This window comes from Amblyomma mixtum, chromosome 5 (genome assembly GCF_055824585.1).
Source record: "Amblyomma mixtum isolate Tamu chromosome 5, ASM5582458v1, whole genome shotgun sequence".
Lineage (NCBI taxonomy): Eukaryota > Metazoa > Arthropoda > Arachnida > Ixodida > Ixodidae > Amblyomma > Amblyomma mixtum.
The window spans coordinates 28,597,016-28,620,457 of record NC_143016.1 but is presented as its reverse complement, the minus strand read 5'-3'; the positions used below and the strand labels follow the sequence as shown (position 1 = coordinate 28,620,457).

Sequence of the window (23,442 nt, the reverse complement as noted above, 5' to 3'; positions counted from 1 at the left end):
AAGGGTTGCACCTCATTCGGTAAGCTGCGAGGGGACCGCACTGGGCATGAATGAGCCATTCATTGCTCGTAGACCTTCTTCAACACTGTCGACAGTGAGGCGACCTTGAGTGAGGTGTTATGCCGTGTCGATGTCGCATTCAAGATGGCGTAACTATTAAATCAGTGCATTTGAGACGAAGTTTGTTTCAGCCTTGTTCATTCATCCATAGAAACTATTCAAGCTTCGGAGACAACTTAGCGAACTAGAGATAAAATGCGGACATCTTCTGTATAAGGTACAGCGCAGTGTTTCGGGAAATGATGCGAGTTGTGGAAGGTTTTCCACCACCAGACCACCCGGAATTGCGGAATGGGCGGGAAGGAACCAGGGCGACCTAGGCTTTCCATTTTATAAAGTTTCTTCAATTTTAAAGTGGAATTTAGGAATAAGACACAAGTTGGGAAGAGTAATCCCACGCAGCGAAGCAGAAAGAATTTTGAGCTGAAGATTATTTTGTTTTTATTTATTTTACCCTTCAGGGCCGGAGACATTACGGAGGGAGAGTGGTCAATATACAAAAAAGAAATGAAAAAATGCAGTTGATTACATGAATGTTAAATAGCACCTGGGCATACAATGTTAGCTAGTGCTACGCGGAACTGCTCGAAATCAAAATAACCATTTGGGCTGGTGAAGTTATGTCTGCTCGTAATCATTAATGTCGGCGACGTCTGCGGGAAGGTGGCTCCAGTCACGTGAGGCCCATGGCAGGAGTGACTGCGAGAAGCATTTCGTGTTGCATGACACAATTCCGACTTCGTGGTTATGATCAACGCGGTGGTATACGTAAATTGGCTGGGGGTAAGGTGATCACGTAGAGCGGGATGATGGTACAACTTATGGAACAGGGCTATACAGAAGTTGCTCATGACTTGTTGGAAGCTGCTAATATTGAGCCGAACCTCTTGGAAAAGACTCGGAGGAAATGAGTCGTGAGTCTGTGGCTATGATTCATACACGAAAGCGGAGGCCTAAACTTTAGAAGTCACCGCTGGGTCGGAATAACAAGGTCACGTAAGTGAACGATTTTCTTTTTTTTTTCCTATAAAAGCTTTGTTCGCTATAAATGCGCTACCTCAGACCAGGCAACAATGATTATGAAGATGTAGTTCGTCACCAGTTCTGGTATGTCGAAAGATGAAAACGACTGTAGATGAAGGAACTCGTAGGTTGGCAGGACCATCCGGAACGCGCATTATCGCGTCTCGTGCGGGATTTCTTGGCGATGCTTCGCATTCGCCAGGTCTGCCAACAACAGCCCAGATGTTCTCCGTGCATCTTCGAACCATCCGAAAAGCTTTAGCCTTATTTGAAAGACAAAAGATGTCAGACCACTCAAGAGCAAAATAGAAAAAAAAAAACGTCGCCCCGAACGTTAAGCAGATGGTAACTACGGGAAAGACGGCTTCGTGCTTGCAGCTACAAACGCAAGGAACACTAGATAATACGCGGGTCTGGTTAAAACACTGGGTTCAACGCGATTGCTTTGAAGGGGACTAAGGCATTATTGCCCTTGGTAGAAAACTTCTTGGACTGCAGATAAAGGTCCCGGTTCCAAAATCTCGTACATGTTTGGAGACGCACGTTCAACCCTGCAGCCTGATCGTCATACTTATCGATATTCACAAGACAGTCAGTAAATTTCGCAGTTTTCTCAAAACCCGCTGCCTCAAACATAAACAAGTGGCTTGCCTTTACACAAGCCACGTGTGGTTAATCCGCACGGCACTGTGCATATCGGCGAAGGCATTTTCGGAGGCGAAGAGAAAAAGCATAATATCAGATAAAAATCGAGGCAAGGAGTGACTTCTTTCCCAGCGCTACATACCATTCAGTGAAACGATAGAAAGTAGTCCAACGGCTACGTCTTGCGAAAGGCGCGAAAGGTCGTTGTTCTCGGCGGTGCCAAGCCGATGCTTGCGCCAAAAGTGGAAACCGCAGCCGTTCGCTAGAGCTAAGGCCAAGCGATTAGCTCGAAGGTTGTGCAGACCTACCAAGCACTCAAACGCCCCCCGATTGCTGAACGTGTAGCTCGAAACTGGTGTTTACTGCGTGAAGAAAGAATCACGTTTCTTTATCTTTTCTCTTTTTCTTGCTCTCATAGACGTCGTCGCTTCGTGAAACAGCGGGCACGCGAATGCAAAACGCGTTCGTCCGACAACAGGCCTTCTGAACACAATCGTTCCCAACAGGGCACAGAGTAACAAGAGGAATGACATCGCCGCTACAGCAAAAGGAAAATGGAAGTTCGGCCGCGGAGGGCGCCTGGGAAGGCGTGTCGCCGTTCCATCGGCAAACACGCTGGCCACCATTCGACGCCGCGCTTATCTGAAAGAGTTTTCCCTTTTGACCCCATCTCGGTGGCTCTCCGCGCGCCGCTGGGTGTTCGAACTTTCGACCGCCAGAAGACGGCCCCCGCATCGAGTGAAATAGGGCGGAATGTAACAAACGGCGGCTGCACCGTTAGGGCCATTTCCACGAACCCGAAGAGAAGCGGGCGAAGGTGGACGAAAGAAAAGAAGAAAAAAAAATGCCGAAGAGATCGGATCTAATTAGAAGCGGCCGAAGATCGCGCGTGCTCGAAGGTCAAGGTGAGGCGAACGCTGCGGAGGAGAAGGCGTAGCGAAACAAGAACGAGGCGGCCCGGCCCTTCCCACGAACTCGGGCGCTTCGGAAAGGAGACTTCGCCGCCGGAGCAGCGGCAGGTGTGCGCGCTCGCTCGTATATCGCGGCTTTTCCTCGCAGCCCGAACGAGGTCAGCCGCGCGCTCCTCCGGAGCTTCGAGCGCGCGCATATAGATCTATGGCTGCGGGCGTGCGGCGAGGGTGCTCCACTATAAAACGCCGCGCGGCCAACGAGCTGACCCTGATTCTTGAAACAGGACCCCTTCTTCGCCTGCGCTGCATGCTTCGTTCCCGCGCCTGGTCTGGCTGCTCACGACTCCCCCGTGGACAAAGGGGTGCGCAGTGCTGCTGGGAAGACAGTCCGCGGGTTCGCGCAGTCTCGACAGCTCCGGGAACTGTCGTGGCGTCACCACGAACCCGTCTCGGAAACCCCGATTTCGCTCTAATACCCAGTGGGAAATAAAGTGTTATACTTTTAAAATTATTATCTTTATTTCAATCCATTACCGTAAGCGATGTCGATGTAAGCCGGATAGTTCTCATCGCTTAAAACCACAAATAAATAACTTGATATAGTCGGTATACTCACAAAGGGAACAAGGGAGGGGAAAGCCTCAGGGTGCTTGCTAATGTTACAACAAGAGCACTTGTCTTCGTTCGGGCCATCTGCCTACCCTCTCTCTGCTATTGCTATGGTCGGGTACAACTTAAGAACGAAGCAGCAGATGCCCCTCAAAGGAAACTCTCCAGCCAATGGAGCCGACAGATCTTCATGACGCCGCGGTTAGTCCGACTATAAGTCGCAGTTATTCCCCATTCATCGGCCACTCCCGGTGATTTCAAGCTAGCAGGTCCAAGGGGATAGGTCGAGGTTGAAACGGGGAGAATCGGTCCACGCCATTGGCAGGAGGGGCTCCTTTGAGGGACATTTGCGCTTCGTTCTCATGTTGTTTGCATCCGACTATAGTACCTCGAACAACGTTACCAGCCGATTCGTAATGCACTCAGTAATGACACATAACAGCATTTTCGGCTGTAATTCTCCGTATTGCAGGACAGAAACACATTGCAGGCCTAATCTATGTGCACCAGTAACAATGCCTAGCCGTGGCGCACAGTAAAGTGAGAATACGTTCGTCACGAAATCCGTGTTATAAAAGAACGTTTATCAAGTCAGCCTATGAAAGCAACTCTTACACCGTCTGCCGCATTTCAAACATAAGAAGAGAACGGAAACTTGTCAACATGTCCAGCCCCACGAAAAGCAGTCGACGCTACAGTTGAGGTATACGGAGCTTTGAATTTCAGAAAAAGAAAGTCTTAAAAATGTCGCCACAAATCAGATATTGGCTTTACCTCCGTTCGGCTGTTTAGCTAAATGCTTGTTGAATTTGTTATTCAGAAATCACCCCGTTGACTCAGAGAATGTCCTGCGTTCGAACTAATGAAGTTTGCGACAATTGATTGATCTTGGAAACGTTAGAAGCTCGAGGTTTAAGATCTTAATGCTTTTACAACACGAAACCGTGCCAAAATCAGAGAGCAACATCACACGTTCGATAGAAACAGAACAAGAATAAATGTTACTTCAACTCAGTATAATGTTCATAATCCTTAGAATGGGCAAGCTCTTTCTGGATGTTTAGAATTTAAACACGACGTATGGGAATCCGGCAAGGTACTGGCGGCACACAAAGCTTCGCATAATAGCTTTACTGATTCAGTAACGTTCATAAATCTCTCGTTGTCGATTGCGCATGACTGAGTGTAAAGCCAAACGCGGGCATACATGCGGCGCCCGTTGGCGCATCTACGTTTTCTTGTGTCACGACTACCGGAACGGAGCCGCGTTGAAAGGCACTCGCTTGTCGCCTCACGCTCAGTCGAATGCTTACAACTTTCTTCGCGTCGTTCTCCGCAGCGCGGCGCTGCGCTGCCTCGTGTGAAGAACCGAGCCGGCAGGCGTGTACAGCTACGGGGCTGTCACTCCGCGAAATGGAAGACGAGTAGCGAACTGAAAAACGCAGTCTGTAAGACGGAGACAAGCAGAGAGAGGTCACGCTGCAGAGCGTTCAGCTGAATAGCAGCGGGGCTTCGAAACAAAAGGCAGGAAGCCGCTTCGGAAAGCGGCATGAGTGTCACACAGCTCTTAAATTTGAAAGCGAGGAAAGAAGGAGCGGAGGTGCTGATGATCCTTTGTCGGGAGAGGTGTGAGCAGGTCACTAAGGTGATGGGTCCTCCCTTCAAACCAAAGCTATTCTGCTCTTCTTTTTCTGTGTATATAGTCTGAAATGTGCACGCGTGCGACTACCGTCCTTACGTCAAAACAAAGCCTTCCGGACTTTTAACTCCATCTTCCGGGGTGAAAAAGCGAAAGTGATTAACATACACCGTCCCCGCCCTTCTTCCTTCCCTTCGAAACCGTCCTCTCACATGGTCCAGGCCCAACGCAGTTTTATTACTGCACAGAGCCCAGCGACGCAGGGTACCTAACCTAACCAACATGAAGCCTAACCTAACTGTCGTGTCCGGTCGCTGTGTTGAATGCAGCGAAAGACGCACACGGTACTTTTAGACTTCGTTTATTTAAAGCCGATGAGGGTGCGACCAGCGTCGACCGAGGCAGGAGCCGAACTGGCCGCCCGAAGAAAGGAGGGAGCTGAGAAGCGTCCACGGGAGGGAGTGGCTTCCCAGAACAGGAGGAGGGTGCGGGGGCGCACCATGGGGGGGCATCTGGCGACAGCGTGCGACGAGGGGCAAGCGGTCGTTAGGAGGAGGATTGAGTGGTCGTTAGGAGGAGGATGCGAACTGTCGTTAGGAGGGGAATGCGAGTGGTCGTTAGGAGGGGGCGCACACACACAAAAGCAATAAGGGGACACAACACTTCCTTCCCCCTTAGAAAGTTGCCTGGTATCGTGCAGGGGGTCGGCGCTCACGCGTGGAGGCGCGCTGGCTTTGTGCGCTCGGGGGAGAAACACTTGTAGGCTGGCTGTTGTTCGCTGTGTCTCCTAGGTCTGTCCTGGGCGAAGTCTCTTCTTCCGGGAAGGGGTGCCAGGCTATGTGGGAAGATGGTGCACGTGCTCTCTTCGCTGGCGGACAGCTCTCAGACGGCGTCGTAAATCTACGCAGCTGGTTGAGATGTCGGCGTGCTACTGTGCCATGTATGTTGACGAGCCAAGAGCGCAGGCCTATGCGTCTGACAATTGTAGCTTCCTCCCAGCGTGGCTTTTTCAGAAACTGTCGGGCGAGGACGCGCTGCCCCTCATTAAGCGTGCCGCAGCGCGGAATTGCTTTTTCTTCCCGGAACGTCTCTGCCTTTGGCTCGGGGAGGATGGCTGTGAGCTGGCTTCGCATTTCACGCTCGAACATCATTTTCGAGGGGGTCTGGCCTGTTGTGCTCTGAACCGTCGTGTGCTGCTTGAAGAGAAAGCGCGCAAGGCGGCGCTGCAGTGAGCCTGTCTGATCTCTTTCAAGGGCGCGTTTTAGCTCGGCCACGTAGCGCTCAGCTTGTCCGTTTGTCGCTGGGTGGTAGGGGGCCGATGTAACTGATGAGATCCCGTTGTCGCGATAAAACTTGAGGATCTCCGCAGACACAAACGGTGTTCCGTTGTCCGACACTACCTTGCGCGGCAGGCCGAACGTTGCAAATAGTGATCGGAGGTTGTCAATGACTGCTGCCGAAGTCGTCTGTCCCATTTGCCTTATCTCAAGCCACTTTGTGTAGGCATCTACGACCACAAGGAAAGTGCAGCCCTCAATTGGTCCTGCAAAATCAATGTGCAGTGTGTGCCATGGTGTGTCTGGCTTTTCCCATTCTGGGACAGGAGCTTTCGGCGGGGCGCTCCGGCTGCTCTGGCAAGGCTTGCATTCTCACACCACTGTTTCGATGTCGTTGTCAATGCCAGGCCACCACATGTAGCTTCTGGCACACTTTTTCATTGCAACGATGCCCCGATGTCCGGCGTGGATGAGAGACATAGCTTGTGCGCGTAGTTCTCTCGGCATCACAACTCGGGACCCAAATATGATGCAGCCGCGATGGGTGCTCAACTCTGTAGCTCGCCTGCGGTAAGCGTCGAAGTTGTCCCCTTTGAGTTTATGCACGTTGCCTTGTTGAACAGCTGTGTAAACTAGCCGGAGAGCTGCGCACTTCTGCGTAGATGCTGCAACTGTGCCTGCTGTAAGCGGAGGTTCTGGCAGTGCTTCGAACATCAGAACGTCTCCTGGTGGAAATGGTTCGTCAACAGTTGCGTCTAGTGGCAGACGGCTTAGCGCATCGGCGTTTTGATGTTTGCCGCATATCATCACGCCTAGTGGAGAAAACCAATTTCTCCCTAGAAGGCTTGATCCTGTGCCCCTCACAACAAGCAGAGGTAGCGTATGGGTCTGGCCGTTGTAGTTAACCTGCACGTTGGCAGAGCCCAATAGTGGCAGATTCTGTCCTGACCACGTTCGCAGGTGCGTGTCGTCTTGTTGCAGGGCGGGTGCGTCAGATGGCCATGAAGTTCGGAACGTGTCCTCACTGATCAGAGTACAGGCTGCGCCGGAGTCCACCTCGAACTTAATCAGCTGGTGATGTACGCTTACTTCTGTAAAAATCTTCGGTCGCGTGCCGAGATTCATGGTGTTCAGGTCGTACAACACAGATGGTGTTGCTGATGTTGTTCCATGGAGATCAGATAGCGGCGTATTCTCTGAGGCGTTGACGCTGTGATTAGGCTGGGAAGGTGACTTTATCTTGGCAAGTCTCCGTTTCGTAATGCATGCTCTTTCGATATGCCCTCGCTTGTGGCAAAAATTACACGTGGCTGACTGGAATCGACATCCCTGGGGGTTGTGTTGGTCGTCACACCGCCAGCAGCGTTGTGCCTTTTTGACCGATTTTACAACAACAGAAGGCTTGCGCACCTGGTTGCTTGTCTGGTGTACCGGCTCGGTGTTCCGGCGAATCCCTCTCTGCTGGTGACCGGCGCTCTCCGCTCGAACGGCGATGTCGTAAGCTTTGCTGAATGTGAGGTCCTTCTCAGCGAACAGGCGCTGCTGCAGTGACTCGTCACTCAGTCCGCACACAAATCTGTCGCGTAACATCACGTCCAAGGGAAGCATGGTGGTGTTAGCAGAAGAAGCTGCGTCTCCCTCCTGCCCGGTAGCTGTTGTCGACAGCGTTCCAAAATTGCAGTCGGCAGCGAGCTTCTTGAGCGCGGCTACGTAGGCGCTCACAGTTTCTCCTCCCAGTTGATCTCGTCGTTGGAAGCGAGCCCGGCTGTAGACCTCGGATGGCCTTGGGTCGTAGTGCTTTTGCAGCGCTTTTACGATGTCGTCGTAAGACACTGCCGCTGGTGTGCTTGGCTGAATAAGGGCGCAGACAGTATCGTAGGTCTGCTCCCCGCACAGCGTCAGCAGGTTGGCCCTCTTCAAGGCTGGGTCTGTGATGTTGTTAGCTTCAAAGTAGAACTGAAGGCGTCCAACCCACGATGACCACGATGAGCCGTTGAACTCTGGTATCTGATTGGGAAACCCTCGCGTAGCCATGGCTTGTCAATAGCGTTGCGTAGCGCGGGTCGAATCCACTTTCTCGTCGCCACTGTCGTGTCCGGTCGCTGTGTTGAATGCAGCGAAAGACGCACACGGTACTTTTAGACTTCGTTTATTTAAAGCCGATGAGGGTGCGACCAGCGTCGACCGAGGCAGGAGCCGAACTGGCCGCCCGAAGAAAGGAGGGAGCTGAGAAGCGTCCACGGGAGGGAGTGGCTTCCCAGAACAGGAGGAGGGTGCGGGGGCGCACCATGGGGGGGCATCTGGCGACAGCGTGCGACGAGGGGCAAGCGGTCGTTAGGAGGAGGATTGAGTGGTCGTTAGGAGGAGGATGCGAACTGTCGTTAGGAGGGGAATGCGAGTGGTCGTTAGGAGGGGGCGCACACACACAAAAGCAATAAGGGGACACAACACTAACCAAGACCTGAACACGAATGCCCCCCACCTCCACCCAACCCTCCCGTATCACATGGTCACCTATAAACAACTGAACACAGGTGTTTCTGGATGAGACGATTGCGCTTGATCAAAAGGAGAGACTCGTTCATCTGCTAAAGCGCCACGTGAAAGCGTCAACGAGGCTTGACTGCTATCGTTGCTTGATTACAAAACATAAATTGGACAGGAGAAGAATAGTGAAGACTAGGATGGCTGCAACAAAGAACAGACTTTAAAAGGGAGTCCGGGAGTCCGGCACGGAAAGACTAAAAATCTGAGGTAAAAAAAAAGCACAGATATGATACAGCGCATGCGAAACAAAAGCAGCGCGACATATTAAATGAGGCAGCAACGTGCTAGGACCTAAGAGGTAAAGGGATGTAGTATACCAGCTTCTGAGCAAACGAGGAAATGAGATAGTCCACGAGTCAGCGAAGATTGTCGAGAAAAATTCCTCGACGTTTTCACAATGGGTGGTGAGGGTTCGGCTGCCCTAGGGGTTGGCTGAAGTGTTTAGCCCGGTAGTTTATCATTTCATTTTTAAAAGCAAAGACAAATTCGTTAGCTTGTGGAAAAACAGTCTTATGCGCTGTAGGAACCCCACGGCTGTGGAACTAACAGCGTACAGACTCATAAGAACACACGGTAAAAAGGAACAACATTACCGCGTATTCGTGCGAGTTCGTGCGCTGCCACTTCTACAACCGATGATTTCTACTTGTTCGTCCACAAAGTCGTCTTCCCCAAGCTCATTAATTGTTTGAGGTATAACACAACGGTATCGAAGAGAAAAAAAAATTGATGCACACTTCCGCACGGAAAAACGGCGGAAGACTCGAGATGACAACGGTCGATCGCAAAATGGAACACAAAGAGAGGAAACTTATAAAAGAGCTCCGCGGTGGTCGCAGAGGATGTCATGAATGTCTAAAATGCAACTTTTCAGAAGAAACGCGAGAGCAGCCCGCCGCGATGGCTCAGTGGCTATGGCGTTCGGCTACAGATGCAAAGGTCGTAGGTACAATCACATGGCCGCGGCGGCCGCGTTTCGATGGAGGCGAAATGTGGAAGCTCCCATGTGCTGTGCGATGCTAGTGCGAGTTAAAGAACCCCAGCAGGTTGAAACCAATCCGGAGCCCACCACTACGGCGACCCTCATGTCCCACGTGCAGCGTCAAGACGTTAAAATTAACGCACTACAGTTGAATCTCGTTATAACGAAGTACGAAGTTGAAAGGGCCCGGCGATTACTTCGTTATAGCCTTAACTTCGTTATATCCCGTGTTGACATAGCTTCCGAGGGGAATCGTCATTTCTTCGTTATATCCATTATTTCGGTATAAACCATTTCGTTATAACGAGGTTCGATTTAATACGAGTGCTGACGAACTCCCGAAGCGACAGCCGGGCCGACGCACAGCTGTCATTAGAGTGGCGGTACACTCGCCCCAGCCGCGCGTGCCAGAGACACCTGCCAGACGGGTCGCTCTGAAGGCGCGCCTCTCCGGCCGCGTTCTGGGACGGCGGGCAGGGGGCTGCGGCGACGGCGGTGGTGCACGGTCGAACGAGCTTAGCTGCCCCCGGCGGGCACCAGGTTCTCCACGGGCTCCGCTTCCTCTTCGTCAGGGAGCGGAGGCGACGACACGCATGCGACGTCCGCCTCTTCACGGCCGGCTAACGACCGCTCGAAGGCGTCGGCCACCCCTCGGGCTTCGCTTTCGAAGCTGCTCGCTCTGCTGCTCCGGTCACACACGCTTGCGCGGTCTGCTCTGAGCGGGACGCGCTGTTGCTGCGAGATTTCAGTTCGCTGGCCGCGCATTCGAAATTTAGACATGCAATTCAGTTTGGTCTGTTGACGACGTGTCAATACAATAAATCGGCATGATTACGAAGAAAGAGACTCAGTAGTGAAAATACTGCTCCGTGGTGGCCTCTCATGTATCGCGAAAACATCTTTCAAAACGACGTAGCAGTTGCAACAACTGATAACCATAGATGCGAAGTAAGTAAGAATATTGGACATAAAAGGAACATTTTCAGACAGATTAAAGTATGCATGCGTCTTTTGGAATTTGTTTTGCTCCTAACAGTTTTGATTCGCTTCCAGGCATCTGAGCTTTTAAAGGGAGGTCGAGAGAGGTTGAAGTTGGCTACAGGTGTAAGGTTAACTTGCACTCGCGGCTAAGCAGGGGTTACATTTTGTTTTCCTTAGCAAGCGTTGTACTAGTGAACTGTACTTCGAGATATATTTCCGTTTACTGCACGCCTTCAGACCCGTGTGATTACCTATCAAGGAGAAACAGCAACAGATTCGTGCAGTGTGTAAATATCCGAAATTCGGTTTCAAACGTTGCTGCTTCTTCCCAGCAAAACTAATGTGCGGAAAGCTTTCTGATGTAGGCGAAGCCGCTGTTGCATATGTGCTTGCAGCGGAATGAAAACGACAGTACGATGTCATCCCGCGCTGGAAATGGTGCGGTTTTAGTAGAGGAGTAACAAAATCTCTTCCTTGGCGTTCATCAATGCACTGCCAGTTTTCGTTGTGGCCACCTTTGCGCATCGATGCTACATTTAGAGGACCAATAAATTGAGAAATTGGGCTACCCTGGCGCACCAAATTGCGGAAGCCGTCGTGCTCAGCCCTTCCTCCAACTGGCGTCGTCGGCTGGCTGAGGCGTCAAGCACAGGGAGCACCGTTTCGGTGTCCTTGCGTGCTAGATACAGAGAAACTGGTCGCTCCCTTCGCGACTGGAGAAACAGCGGCTGTGCGTGGGCTCCCTTTGATGCCACCCTCCTTGTCGCACAGCGCGTACGAGGTCTTCTCTATGCGGAGCTTCTCCTGTGACGAGCCGAAGCAAGCATCTGTACTCCAGCGTACTCCTCGTCGCAGCGGGGGTGGCGGCCGGAATGACTCCGTCGAGGCCGCCCCGTGGACGCGCCCTCGCATCAAGACTTCGCGCGCGCCGACTTTCGCTGGGGCGAGCGTTCACGCTCCGCATGCGCTTCGTGTATACACACACACACGGCGTCGTGCTTTCTCTTCAGCGCGAGCAGAATGCGTGCGTGGGCGTGGCGGTGCTTGCGCACGTCGCGTGCCCGGCAGTCCTTTGACGAGCGCCTCTCCGGACGCTGCTTTGTGCGCACGCTCGGCTGCGCGCACCCTTGCTTCCTGGACGTCTTTCTTTCGGCCTCTCTCGTCAGGCTCGGAAATTGTTGTACCGCGCCAACACGGCAGCGTCTTTCGGGAAACAAGAGGTTCCCGACTCCGTGCCCGTTTCGTTGGGCACGTCTTCTCGTGTAGTGGCGTCGCCGCTTGCGCCAAGGAAAGTAGCGAGTATATTTAGGACGCTCAGACGGAAGGGGGAGCGGCAACATTTCCGGTTAGAAAAGCTTATGCAACGTGCGGGCTCGTGTCAAGCCTGCTCGGTTTGCGGTCGCTTTTCCGGCAATGTCCGACGGAAAAACAAGCGCTTTAAGCTGATGTTGCCTCGCGATTTCAGACCAGGCTGCCGCACTGTTCATACATCCAAGCTGTATTTTTTTAGTTGCTGTGTGTGACCGCGGTAACTTTTCTTGCGCAGCTTTCGAATATGACAACATCGTCTGTCACGGACAAAGCGAACGCTGTGTCCATATCCCGGTTGTTCAACCGCCTGTACAGGAGTTTCCATGAAATGGTCGCGAGTATATATGTGTCCACAGCAAACCACTAATAAAATCATTCATGCTATTCAACCAAGTGAATAGTTTGCTCATTGCAACTGTTTGAATATTCTGTAGCAACCGTGCTCCTGGCGGCTTTACTGCAGGGCACCAAAACCATGCTCTAGTTCAACTTTTTACCCATGCTTCAGGCCAGGATAGACATCTTAGCGCTCTTCGTCTTTACCCGGTTATACCTCAGCACACTACTCTAGGATAAAAGTTCCTGTCGCACGAACTTCACAATTATGCAGAGCTGTTTTGCAAAGAAATGTTGAGCGACTCTGGTCCCCAGAACGAAATTACGGGGACATCAACGACAGTATATCCGTGTTTTTGGTGCGAAGAAACGGCGCGCGTGGTCGCACCTAATGATGCCGTCACGGATTGTTTATTAACCTGCACGAGTGCATTTTCTCATAATGAAAGGAGAAAATTAGGCAGTATCAAGGAAAACGAGCCGGGCACTAATGCAGAAGGCGCCAATATTTCTGTGTTTCTGTATCGTGGTGCCTCAACAGTGTCCTCCGATTTAGACGATAAAAGTGGCATGCAAATCTATTACAGCACCAAATTAAGTCGTAAATCTCACAGAGCCGCGGCCCGGGCACGTTGTGTAGAAATTGAGAATTTAAAAAAAAAGCTTTCTTTTTTTTTTGTGTGTGTGTGGGGGGGGGGGGGGGGAGAGTGGGACTTCAGTTATAGAGATGAATTTTACTGGAAGGCGTACATGTTGCTCCAACATTAAAGTGAACGGTCAGTTTGCACACACGAACAAATGTCTCTTGGGCAATGTCTGTGTGGACGACAGCTATCCAGAACTAAGAAAAGAAAACGTACTTCTCTGTTAAAAATATTGACTGCATGCACATAATACGTTCTTTTTTGCATTTATTGCAGGTATACTTGTACGTTTGAGTGATGAGCCGGAATATGAAGGCCGAAACTTTGCCGCAGTGGAGGTAAAAAAAAATAATTTTCCGAGCCGCCTGGAAGCAATACATCACTTCCGGCCTCTTACACAAAGCCACGTGCAATTAACAAGGGTATTCTAAGAGATCCCAATAGTTTTTTGGGGCTGCTTGTCAAAGACGGGTTTCTGATGAGTGGCCCATGAGCGGATTTTATGTGGCAACAGCTGGCGATATATAGTGAACAAGACCGATGCCAGGGCCGGTTGGTAAAAAGGGAGGCACTCACTTGGCGTACGCCTTCTCGAGCAGCGCTGCCCAGAAGAGAGAGCCGTGGCTGGACTGGACGAAGACGAGCTTTCCGTTGACGGTGGGCAGCCGGTCATCGATGATCACCTCCTTCCAGTCGCCGCACCACCAGAGCCGAAAGCGGAACAGGCCCGCGTACTCGTCCGCATCGCTGAAGCCCTGGTCGGCCGGAACCACGCGGTAGAAGAGGCCCCGACACGTGGCCAGTACCCCGAGGCACGACACAAACCAACGGTCACCTGCGAGCGGACACCACGAGATTCAGTGGACGGTCTTTCATTGACGAAACGGGGCCAGCCGTACACACACAGTACCCTGCCAAACATCCGTAGACAAGAATACGTGATATGGACGCGGAGGCGAATACGTCACTGTCGGACACCGAAGTTCCATAACGTACAGTTAACCCTTCACACTTTGCAAAAAAAAAAGCGCAAAACGACGGCATGCCCTTAGAGTGCCTACATATTCCTCTGAAGCGAAAGGCACAAAAGTGCTATTAGGTAATCTCAAAGTCTTTGCCCCGCTCAGTTAACGGAAAGAGAGGTTGAACAAGAAAAAAAAATAAGAAGATATGTTTGACCAAAGCCCAAGCCAGGAAAAAAGTGCACACGTTCTTTAACGACTCTGACCTTTTTGTTGTCACAGCACTTCCTCGAGGAAGCAAGAGCCTTATACAAATGACTTCCAGGGAAAGTTCGGAACGTTGGTGGTCCCCTCTTGAACCCGTGAAACAAAATAAGGAGGCCAGAAACGCGTTTAGAAAAACACATATCTCTTTTTGACGTCATTGTCTTGTAGATTGGCGCTTCAGTGCACAAATGACTTCCTGCTTGCATGTCTCGAGTCAGCTTGTTTTAAGCATTGTCCCTTGTTGAGGTTTGCAACTGCTCTGGCCAAAAGCGCAGTGGCTGTACTCGAGACCGTAATGGCCGCCGCTTACGAGAAAAAAAGAACTTGAGTGTCACTTATGGGGACACAAAAGTGTCAGTGAGATGCGAGAGGTCGACTTCGACAGCATAGAAGCTTTCTCGCGCCTACTGATAGCAACCCGTCTGCATGACGTGAAAAAAGCTATCATTGCTGTCACCATTAAAAATTTCTATTAATCGGCCTATCTGTGGCGTCAGCACTCGTGCGCGGATTTGAGCCGATAAATGCGCTCGGAAGTGCTGCAGATATCTAGAGTCCTCGTCATATACTCCAATGAGCGAACGCAGTGAGTGTGTAGACGGACAGAAGCAAAAGCTGATTTATTAGCTTACATTTAGACGTCTATCACTTGCGGAAAGCTGCGCACTCTCCAACAAAAGCATCCTCGGGACTCTCCGAAGCGTCTGTAATACTTTGGAGACGCGCAGTAGTTATTCCGGGCGCTGTGGCCAGGCGCAGCCGACAAAAGACGAAGCAACGAGCAAGCGACAAAGCCACTGCCGTAGGCCACCTCGGCGCCTCCTTTGGATACCATCTCAGAGACTCCGCATCACAAACGCGATCTAAACGACTCGGCGCGAGACGAGCGCTCCACACGGCGTTGGCGGGGGCAGCGTTGATGTCAGCTAAATAATGGTTTTTCAACCACGTACTTTCTTTCTTTGCGAAGCCACGCATCCGCGTCACGTTTTTCACTATATTACGCTTTTCATCTATCTTTGTTTAGCGGGGGCGTATAGAAAGACGACGGCGTAACTGGACTCACGATCTGCAAATACAAAAATAGCGAGACTCACGCAACTCCTTCTTATAACCGTGGCTCCCTTGAACGTTTTATTGTACCTAGCCGCTTGACGGCAGTGTATACGGCGAGGCATGGTTGCACGTCTCGTCTGATGCGCTGTGCATACACGCGGGTGAAGGGCGTATGAGTTGATGAGGCTGGGAAGGTGAGTTTGAAGGGTTGCAGACTCCGCGATCCGGCAGCCTCGTCACGCGAGGCCTCTCGGCCGGTGTCAGGAACTCTGCGTTCCCGCGGTCTTCGAGCGAGCGCAATATCGGGCGCATCTGGCGGGGCGAAGCGTTTATCGGCGACCGCTATCGCGCAGCTCTTCTCCCGGCGGCCCGGCTCGTCTCACGGGGAGGGGCCAACCTAGATCGGCTTCTCGGTAAGCCACTCTCGGCCGATCGGAGCGGGCGCTCGAGCGGCTCCGTCTCGGGCAGCGCGGTAGCTGCGGCGACGGCGGCCCGGCCGCGCTCTTTCGGCCGCCGTTTTGACGAGTTTGGGTGCAGCGTTGTGCCAGCGCCGGCTGAATAGGTCGGGTGAGAAGAATGTGTGTCACTGGCCATGATGGTGAGGTGCCGCAGCCAAGGGAGTCTGTTTTCTTCGCTAACTTATGTCATACTGACGTGTTAACTCTCTGCGCATGGTGCTTAAAATGTAGTTGCTATAGTTTCGTTAAAACCGTCAAAATTGTTTTCTTCAAGAAACCGAAGAAGCCACTGACGTAAAGTCACTGGCGTTTTAACCACGCGTTTTTATTTATTTAATGACACAAGTTGTCAATGATCTCTTCTTCAAAAGCCACTGCCCACATGCACAGAACGTCGTATACTCCTTCTTGGAAGAGTGAATAAATATGGAAGACTAGTGCCTGAACAAAACAGAAAGAAAGCGCGGAAGCGCGATCAGATCTCGTGGCTTCAGTAACCTCAAGAGAAGACGCTGAAGAGGAAGTCACTGTTTCGCGCAACTGTGGTCGTTTGAACACAACTAAGCTCGTCTCGGAACACAGAACCAAGGCTCAGAGTAGTAGCCTGAGGCCGTATTCAATTTTCCGTTCTCCATTTCGCGTCCATTCGGTCCTCTGTCAGTGGTCGCTCAGATATGCCCGCGGCTTTCAAGCGTCTGTGGCAAGCGACTCAGCCATTGGGTGGTTGGCAACCGGAGCTTACCATTGGCTGAAATTGGCTGTGATATGAAGCCAATGGTGAGGTCCGGCCGCCAACCGCCCAATGGCAGGGTCGCTTTCCACAGACACTTGAGAGCCGCAGGCATATCTGAGCGACTGAGAGAGGACCGAATGGACGCGAAATGGAAAATGGAAAATGGACAGCCTATAGAATACGGCGCCCCTGTTTAGATTTGCGAGTTCCCTCGTCCTCCACGAATTCCTATCTTAGGTACATGCGTGGCGTTGAAGGACAAATCTGCTAACCAGGCTTCCTACTCTTAGCGTCGCACGAACCTGTCTCCACCCAGAACGCGTGGGAGAATGCACACTTAACTGGCGAAAGAAATACCAGCGCATACTCAGGTTCCGCCGTCTCCGTAGGAAGCCCGGCCGCACTGCACCGATCTGCTGCGGCTGCGCCGACGCTGCAAGGTGCGGCCGCGTCGCTTAATTGACTCAACTGCCTCGAAGATCTGCTGGCCGCGTCATTCAGGCCGGCGGTAATTGAAGCCTAATTTGGGAGCACTGCCTCCATCTCCGCTCTGGGCCGTGCGCACCACGAGAGTGGGGCGTGCGCGCGCCTCAGATCCTGACCTGGATGGACTGATTCCTCTTTTTCTAGCACGCTGCCGCCGAGCCGCACTTGGTGAACGTTTACACGCATGGCTGGTTGAAGCCTTGAATCTCGCCGTAACGAGTCCCTTCCGTGCTCCTACACACGTGGGGCGTTGATACGGTCGCCTGGGCTCAGCATGGGGCTACGGCCCTCGACCATATCCTCGTCGGGCAGCAGCCTTTAAAACTGCGGAAGTTACTCTCGGATAGGACGTCCTCCTCTTTGTTCGCTTGCGTCCCGTGGTTGCAGTTTCTGGTCTCTCGCAGCGCGACTGCAGTGACGCGCAGCTACACTGGCTCGCTTTGTTTCACGCGTGAGAAAGTGTGTCGTTTATCGCGCTTCGACACCACCTATCTTGCAGCACCGGAGCTTTAAACGACGCAGTAACAGTCTGTAGGCATGCTTGTTTGTGCGCTGGGTGGTGCTGACCTATTTCGGGGTGATAGCGCAAGTCATGCACCAGTAGGCTTTCTAAGCACAGTTCAAATGTCCAGTACTTTTTTTTTTCTTTTCATTAGCAGCCTAAATGATTGTGTCCTTCCCGAGTGTACTTCGCGACGACGTTTCCCGGTACACCTCGAAGTAAACGCAAGCCGATAAAGACTGGGAGCTTAGGTCTATACATTGTGTATGAACTGGCACACGACTCAAGACAATGAAAATAGCACAACTCGCACTTCATATTTTATGCGCATCCACAGATTTACGCCTAGGTTACGATTTAAAATTATGAGAAAAGTAAACACACTGCCTTCCAGTTCAAGTTGGCACATTAATTTCAGCTTCAAAATATTTAAATCAGCTTCACCGCAGAGTTGCGTCTGCACGCAATATGTGCAGACCTGTAGTGCTTTGTGATAAGAAGGGCATCGATGCGAATTCCGTGACGACATCGCGCGCAACTATAGAGCGTTTGAACGTGCCTTGAGCACTTCGCCTTCTCTTTAACAACAAAACAAAAGAAAGGTTGTGGAAGGATGCAACGCGCAGTGGTCAACTGTGCACTAGCAAATGGGTCCTTCAAAATGTGACGAATTGCGTGTGGCGGCCACACAAACTGCATACACACGCCCACAGCGGTCAAGAAACGCCGAGCGAGTCGAGCGCGTATCTCGCGCCCGTGCCTCACTGCCTCGATTGATGAGCGCAGCGCACAACGAGATCCCACGCGCACTACGGCTGACTTAAGTGCACCGTCTTTCAGTGAAAAAAAGCGGGAACTAGCAACTGTGCAGAAGCAGCGGCCGAACGCATCAAGCTCGATGAAAGGCGGTCGCACGAGACATCGGTATAGGAACAGAGAAAAGAAAAAAAGGAGATGAGAAAAGAGAGACTTTCCCCGCCCTTGCAACTCTGCCGCCCCCAAACGTTTCGCAACCGCGATGATTATGGTCCTGCCGCGCGGCGTGTTCCTCTACTACTGCGTGCGACCTCGATACCCCTCAATGGACTTGCTTTTTCGTCCCTTTCATCACGTTTTTGCCTTCTTGCGAAGCCTGCTTGCCTTCTTTTTTGCATCAATCAGGAAAGTATATTGATACGTACTCAAACCCTTTTTTTCTTTGAAAGAGGAGAGAAACATCGTGACTATAAACTGCTCACAGCTTTCTTGTTTGCCAAAAAAATAATAATAATGATAATAAAAAAAGCGCTTTAGCTGCTGACATTTTTGGGGCAGCCAGATAAAAATAAGTGTACAGTAGTATTCAGTAGGCCAAAACTATCGAAATTCTACGGAGCTTAAGTCTGTTAACTTGAGGTTGAAATGAAAAATAAGTCGTTTTTCTTCAGAGCATATCTTCATTCTCGGCGGACTGAGTTTTCTGCAATCATTCAGGCTGCAGCCCCTATTGCGGCTGTGCTTTCTTTATCCTCCCAGGCTGACTTCGTCGTCATCGTATAAACATCAGTGAAAAATGCCCCCCCCCCCCCCCCCCCCCCCTTTTTACTACTATCTTACTTGGCCTACCTTTGCCTTAGGAGTGGTCGGGGGCTGGAGCCATGGTAAAACCTCTTCAAAGGTGCGTGCGCCTGGGGTCTAACAGCAGCATCCTCTTCATACAGTCGCCTTACTACGACTCAGAGTCGTACATGACTTCATTGTGACCAAACTAGTTAAGGACGGGTGACTTACATCAGTTTAAGCCATCTATGCTTCGGCAAGACACTAAGACCTCATCACTGATGTGCAGCTATTGGCAGGCAGTTCCTCCCTTAAGTATAGATCCCACGCTTCCTTTTCCTTTTTCGGTGCTTTACCATTGTCTTCTGTTTCTCAAGACTATGCATTTTGCCGCGAACTCGCTTCGGCTTCGATGTGGCTCACACCGCCGCGAACAAACGTCTCCAGTTTTTCAAGGAAGTTCTCACGAGCTGACGTTAGAAGCGTTAGCGCGGAGTAGCTGGACTATCTAAGAGGTTGTTGGCTCGAGCTCTATCTCGTTCCAGGTTTCAGAAGGCGCTGTGGTTGCCGTTGCGCTGTGACCGACATAAAACGCACGGTACAGAGCTGCTGCTTTGCTCAAACTAGGCACGTAGCCAGAGACTCGTTTAGAAGTGATCTCGTTGTAGATTTGCCTCTCCTCAGTTAGCCGAGGTCAAGCTTTTACTTCTGAGACACAAACTTATCTTAGCCAGGAGTACAAACGCATATAGCAATACGAGTGAAAAAGTTATACTAGCTGTCGCTACTCTACAGGAAACTGTACTGCCACTGCAAATGATGTAAAGAAAACATCAAACCTTGTCTACGTTCTACGTTCCACCTGTGCAGTGCACGATTGCTCCAAGATGGTTCTCCAGTGGTCATTTTTTCGACGACACGCAACCTTAATCAGGAAAGCATACAAGACGCAGAACCAGCGTTCAATGAGGAGCATTATTTTTCCATAGAGGGAAGTTTGCATCCTTCTTGCATGATGACCATACTCTGCAGCCTTGTGGAAGCTAGCTTTAGTGTTGGCAAACAGGAAAACCGGGGTTCACAGATTTATTAGCTTGGAATAAAGGTTCATTGTTGACTGGCGTTCTGACAATCCTATTTTAGGATTTCGTGACTGTCAAGCGTACGGGCGCAGCGGCCAGACAAATACAGTTCTTGCTACGGAATTGCTCTTTAGAGGCCACCCCTGATTAGCTCCGAAGATGCCGTACGACTTTAATGACACAGTGCATGTCTCCGTGTTCCCGGAAGTCGCGTACCCCATTACCACGAATTCGGGACAGCGCCCATCCAGTGCTGCTAAGCCTAGCGATCTATCACGTTCTGTTCCGTAGTCGCTCGGTCATTCTATTTTTACGTTACGTATGATGTCTATTTTTGAATGTTCAAAGCCATGTGGCGCGTGGCGGCAGCCAAGAGAACTAGAACCGCTTGTCTTGGTAACGTACATGTCCGCAGGCAAACTGAACTTGACTGTTTGTAACAAAGCGTCTAGGGGTGACCCCACTTTCACTCTGAAAGCGGTGCAGAGATCGCGGCGGTAATCGTTGCCACAGCTTAGCTCCGCCGCTCCGCGCCATCTCCGTCCGTGTCGCCGCGCGCCTGCACGTGTCGCAGCGGCGACTGGCACGCTGTGTGCTGCCGTGCAGGAAGACGTGCCACTCGGCGCTGTGTACACAGGCACAGTCGACACTCGCGCCACGCCGCCAGAGAGGTGGCTGGGCCTCTACGAGCGGCCGCCCCAATTCGGGCCGGCTTCTTCCCTTTGCCCGGGTCGAGTGCGAACGGTTCGGCGAAGCTCCGCCGCTATCCGGCCCGTTCGTTTGGCACGTTGCTCGGCGGCCGGTACGTGACGGTCGGCGCGCAGGGCCGGGTATCGCCGGGCTAGTCCCTATCTCGCGGCGTGCTCTTGAAAAATGTGCTGGCGCGCGACCGCAGAAGTGGCCTTTTTTAATCTCTTTTTTTTTTTCGGCAACGAAGCGACTCTACCGAAGAGGTAGTACTGGGACTGAGTGAACTGGCAGAATAGATTGATGGCGAAACATTCAGTTTCCCATGAGAATTTCTTGGAGTGCTCTTACACTAAGATGTATTTACATTCTTCTAACTTTAAGCTGCGTGTGATCAATTGGGGTGCGAAGAAGTCTGTTTTTCGGAAGAGCTGGACTGTTGAGAAACTCTTCGGTCGCTGTTTTAAATCACTACGAAGAGACAAGCTTTTACGGACGTTACGCGACGGCTACTTTCTTTAGTGGATACTCCAAGTATTAAATTTTCACTCGTGGGTTGATGAGAGCTTCGGTTCCGGCTTGCGAAGCGTGGGTACAAGCGAACTTTTCGAAAATGAGTAGCTGGCACAGTCTGGTATAGTGAATAAGGCTCAAAAACCGTGCTTAGTACTGTACGTGTTTTGATGTCGACGGGCTGGGCAACGGTTTGGCAGCTATTTCGAAGCGAATAAAGCGCTTTCGACATTTGTATGTACAGCGACTTCCACATGATGTGTTCCGAGGATCAAAATACACAAACCGCTTATCTGCGTTATCTGTAACGGTAACTCGTATGTTCGCCTTACGTTCAGTGGAACATGTTGCTCTCCTTCTGTTATGAGAACGAGCGATAACATCTGAACTGAGCTTGGAATGACGGCGACTCACGGTAGCAAGCGCCCGTCTGCAAGAGTGTTTGCTTTGGATGTCGTGACCGACGACGTCATATTTGGGGCACGTACTGTGCCTATCGCCAGCATCTGACAGTCGCCTCAGTCTAATGACAACCGGAAAAGAATAGTTCCTTATGACGAAATGTTCTCCGTGCATAACTTCTTGCACTCTGATTGTGCGCAGTCAAACCGAGGAACTGGGCGATTCAGTTGCGTATATAAGCCGTATATATCATTGGCATAGTGAGCATAAGAACCGAAGCTTACCCCCCTCCCCCTTTTACCTTGTGGAGCCCGTGAATGACGAGGAGAGGATTAGTTAGTTGATGTGCTGCTCTTGCCTGCATTTTGAAAACATTCAATAGCACTCGTGTTCAGGAAATGTGAACTCGCCGTAGAGACTGTTTATGGTTAGGCGTAGCTTGGAAAGACAATAGAAATTACGAAGCAAGTATGACCACTTACGGCTACATGTTAACAATAGCGAAGGCTGGTTGTATCCAGCGATGCTTACAATATTGCGCAGCCAAAGAAAAGATAAAATCTTAATAAGAAGCGCTGATCGTAGCTGATGCAGTTCCCAGTTCTTCACCAGGTCCACACAATTTTTGCTCCCTGCGTCTTTAACCAGCCACTCAGACATAAGGTCATTCTAAAACTACAGTGCAACAGGTCTGGTTGGGTCGGCTGCTCGGCGCTACAAATATTAAACTAACGCGATATTTTAGGACAGTGTATTTTCATGTGGCCTAAGAATTGGTTTGCCGCCGCAGTGGCGCATTGGTTATGGCGCTCAGCTGCTGACCCGAAAGACGCGGGTTCGATCCCGGCCACGGCGGTAGAGTTTCGATGGAGGCGAAATTCTAGAGGCCCGTGTACTGTGAGATATCAGTGCACGTTAAAGAACCGCAGGTGGTCGAAATTTCCGGAGCCCTTCACTACGGCGTCCCTCATAGCCTTGGTCGCTTTGGGACGTGAAACCCCCATAAACTATATCTAAGCGTTGATTTGAAATCGGCGGCACAGCCGAATACACGAAAAAAAAAGTCATTAGGCTATGTGCGGCGTTCTCAAAATTTAGCTGCAGTCTCGCTTCTTCTTTCATAGTGTATATTACCGCGTCAAATGAGTCGTTAAAACCTACAACTCAGTTGTAATCTAACTCCGTTAACTCGCTTCTGGGATACACTACCTCTATGCAGTGCTGGTGAATACCTGCACGTCAAACAGTATACGTTAAATCCTGCCCATATGCCGAGGGTAGTTACAATACGTTCATTTCCTTGAAAGCTTGTGACCACACAGGTGTCGAGTATCTATACTCACACTGTGCCAAAGCACTTGCTGTAAAGTCCTTCATGTGCGTTCTCTTTATTTTTTTACGGCTAAAAAAACAATAGAATACTCCTAAGAGGAACTGCCAGCAGCAGCTTCCGACGAAGGGCGTGATCCAGACAGAACGGCAGCTCGACGTTCTGGATCACACCCTTCTTCGCTCCGCAGCCTTCGCTTGCAACGCCGCGCGCTCCTTCGTGCCTCGAGAATTAGCGCTGTGGCGAGCCCCTTTTGGCAGCCGCCCCTTTCGTTTTCTCGTTTCATTTATTTTTTTCCTCCGCTTCGTCCGCAATGTCGCCGCATGCCCTCGAGGCGGCAGCGTAGAGGAGCCCCACCCTGCGGCGTGGCTAGCGCAGCCGGTCTCGACTCTCACAGCGCTACCCGAATATCGGATCCCCATCTGTCGGCATATAGCGCTCGGTGTACACGCGCCGTTCC

At 51.2% G+C, this 23,442-nt stretch overlaps 1 protein-coding gene across 1 annotated transcript in view; it reads right to left on the bottom strand.

Moving 5' to 3' along the window:
• The window catches only part of CalpC (calpain C), a 78,714-nt gene that overhangs the window by 24,750 nt on the left and 30,522 nt on the right, over window positions 1-23,442 (bottom strand). The window contains exon 4 of the mRNA XM_089543717.1: window positions 13,542-13,800. Within this exon, the coding sequence (XP_089399843.1) occupies window positions 13,542-13,800 (259 nt within the window). The remainder of the gene's footprint in view (window positions 1-13,541; window positions 13,801-23,442) is intronic.